The sequence below is a fragment of the Myotis brandtii genome, unplaced genomic scaffold (genome assembly GCF_000412655.1).
Source record: "Myotis brandtii unplaced genomic scaffold, ASM41265v1 scaffold1064, whole genome shotgun sequence".
In the NCBI taxonomy this organism is placed as follows: Eukaryota; Metazoa; Chordata; class Mammalia; order Chiroptera; family Vespertilionidae; genus Myotis; species Myotis brandtii.
Window position 1 is genome coordinate 343,550 of NW_005353602.1, and position 646 is coordinate 344,195.

At 64.4% G+C, this 646-nt stretch overlaps 1 protein-coding gene across 1 annotated transcript in view; it reads left to right on the plus strand.

The window, feature by feature from the left end:
- SLC8B1 (solute carrier family 8 (sodium/lithium/calcium exchanger), member B1) overlaps positions 1-646 on the plus strand; it is a 21,331-nt gene that overhangs the window by 7,178 nt on the left and 13,507 nt on the right. Inside the window, exons 8-9 of the mRNA XM_014541092.1 lie at positions 43-150; positions 539-601. Of these exons, the coding sequence (XP_014396578.1) occupies positions 43-150; positions 539-601 (171 nt within the window). The remainder of the gene's footprint in view (positions 1-42; positions 151-538; positions 602-646) is intronic.

Sequence of the window (646 nt, forward strand, 5' to 3'; positions counted from 1 at the left end):
GCAGCCACGGCGCCACTTGGTGACGCGCGCCCCCGGCTGCAGGTTACCTGGGCTTGTATGTTTTCTACGTGGTCACGGTGGTTCTCTGCACCTGGATCTACCGGTGGCAGCGGAGGCGGTCCCTGGTCTCCTCCATGCCAGCTACTCCAGGTGAGGGTCTGTGTTGTCCCCGCGAGAGGCCCCGTGGAGGCTGTTCCCCCCCACCCCCCACCCCCTTCGCTGCTGCCTGACGTCTCTGAGGCCTTGGCCATTGCCCATCTCCTCTTCGTGCTTTTTGTACTCGTTCTGCGAAGTCCCACCTCGTGCTCCTGCCTGTGCTGGGGAGGTCTCCCTTCCCTGGCCTTGTCCGCGTCTACTAGCTCCATCCTCCCGTTCGAAAACGCTCTGTAAGGATTCCTGAGCGTGTGGCGATGGCTGAGCAATCCCGACTCCAGAGGGTCTGGCCCCTGCACCCTACCAGCTGCCCGGAGGGGCTGCTCTGGGTGGGATGGAGAGGGTCTGGGCTCTGGCTGGTGTGACACGCCCCTCTCTCCTCCAGAGATGCTCTCGGATTCCGAGGAGGAGGATCGGGTGTCTTCTACCACCACCAGCTATGACTACCGTGAGTCCAGGGCCCTGGGCCCAGCTGGGGTGGGGGCACCAGGGC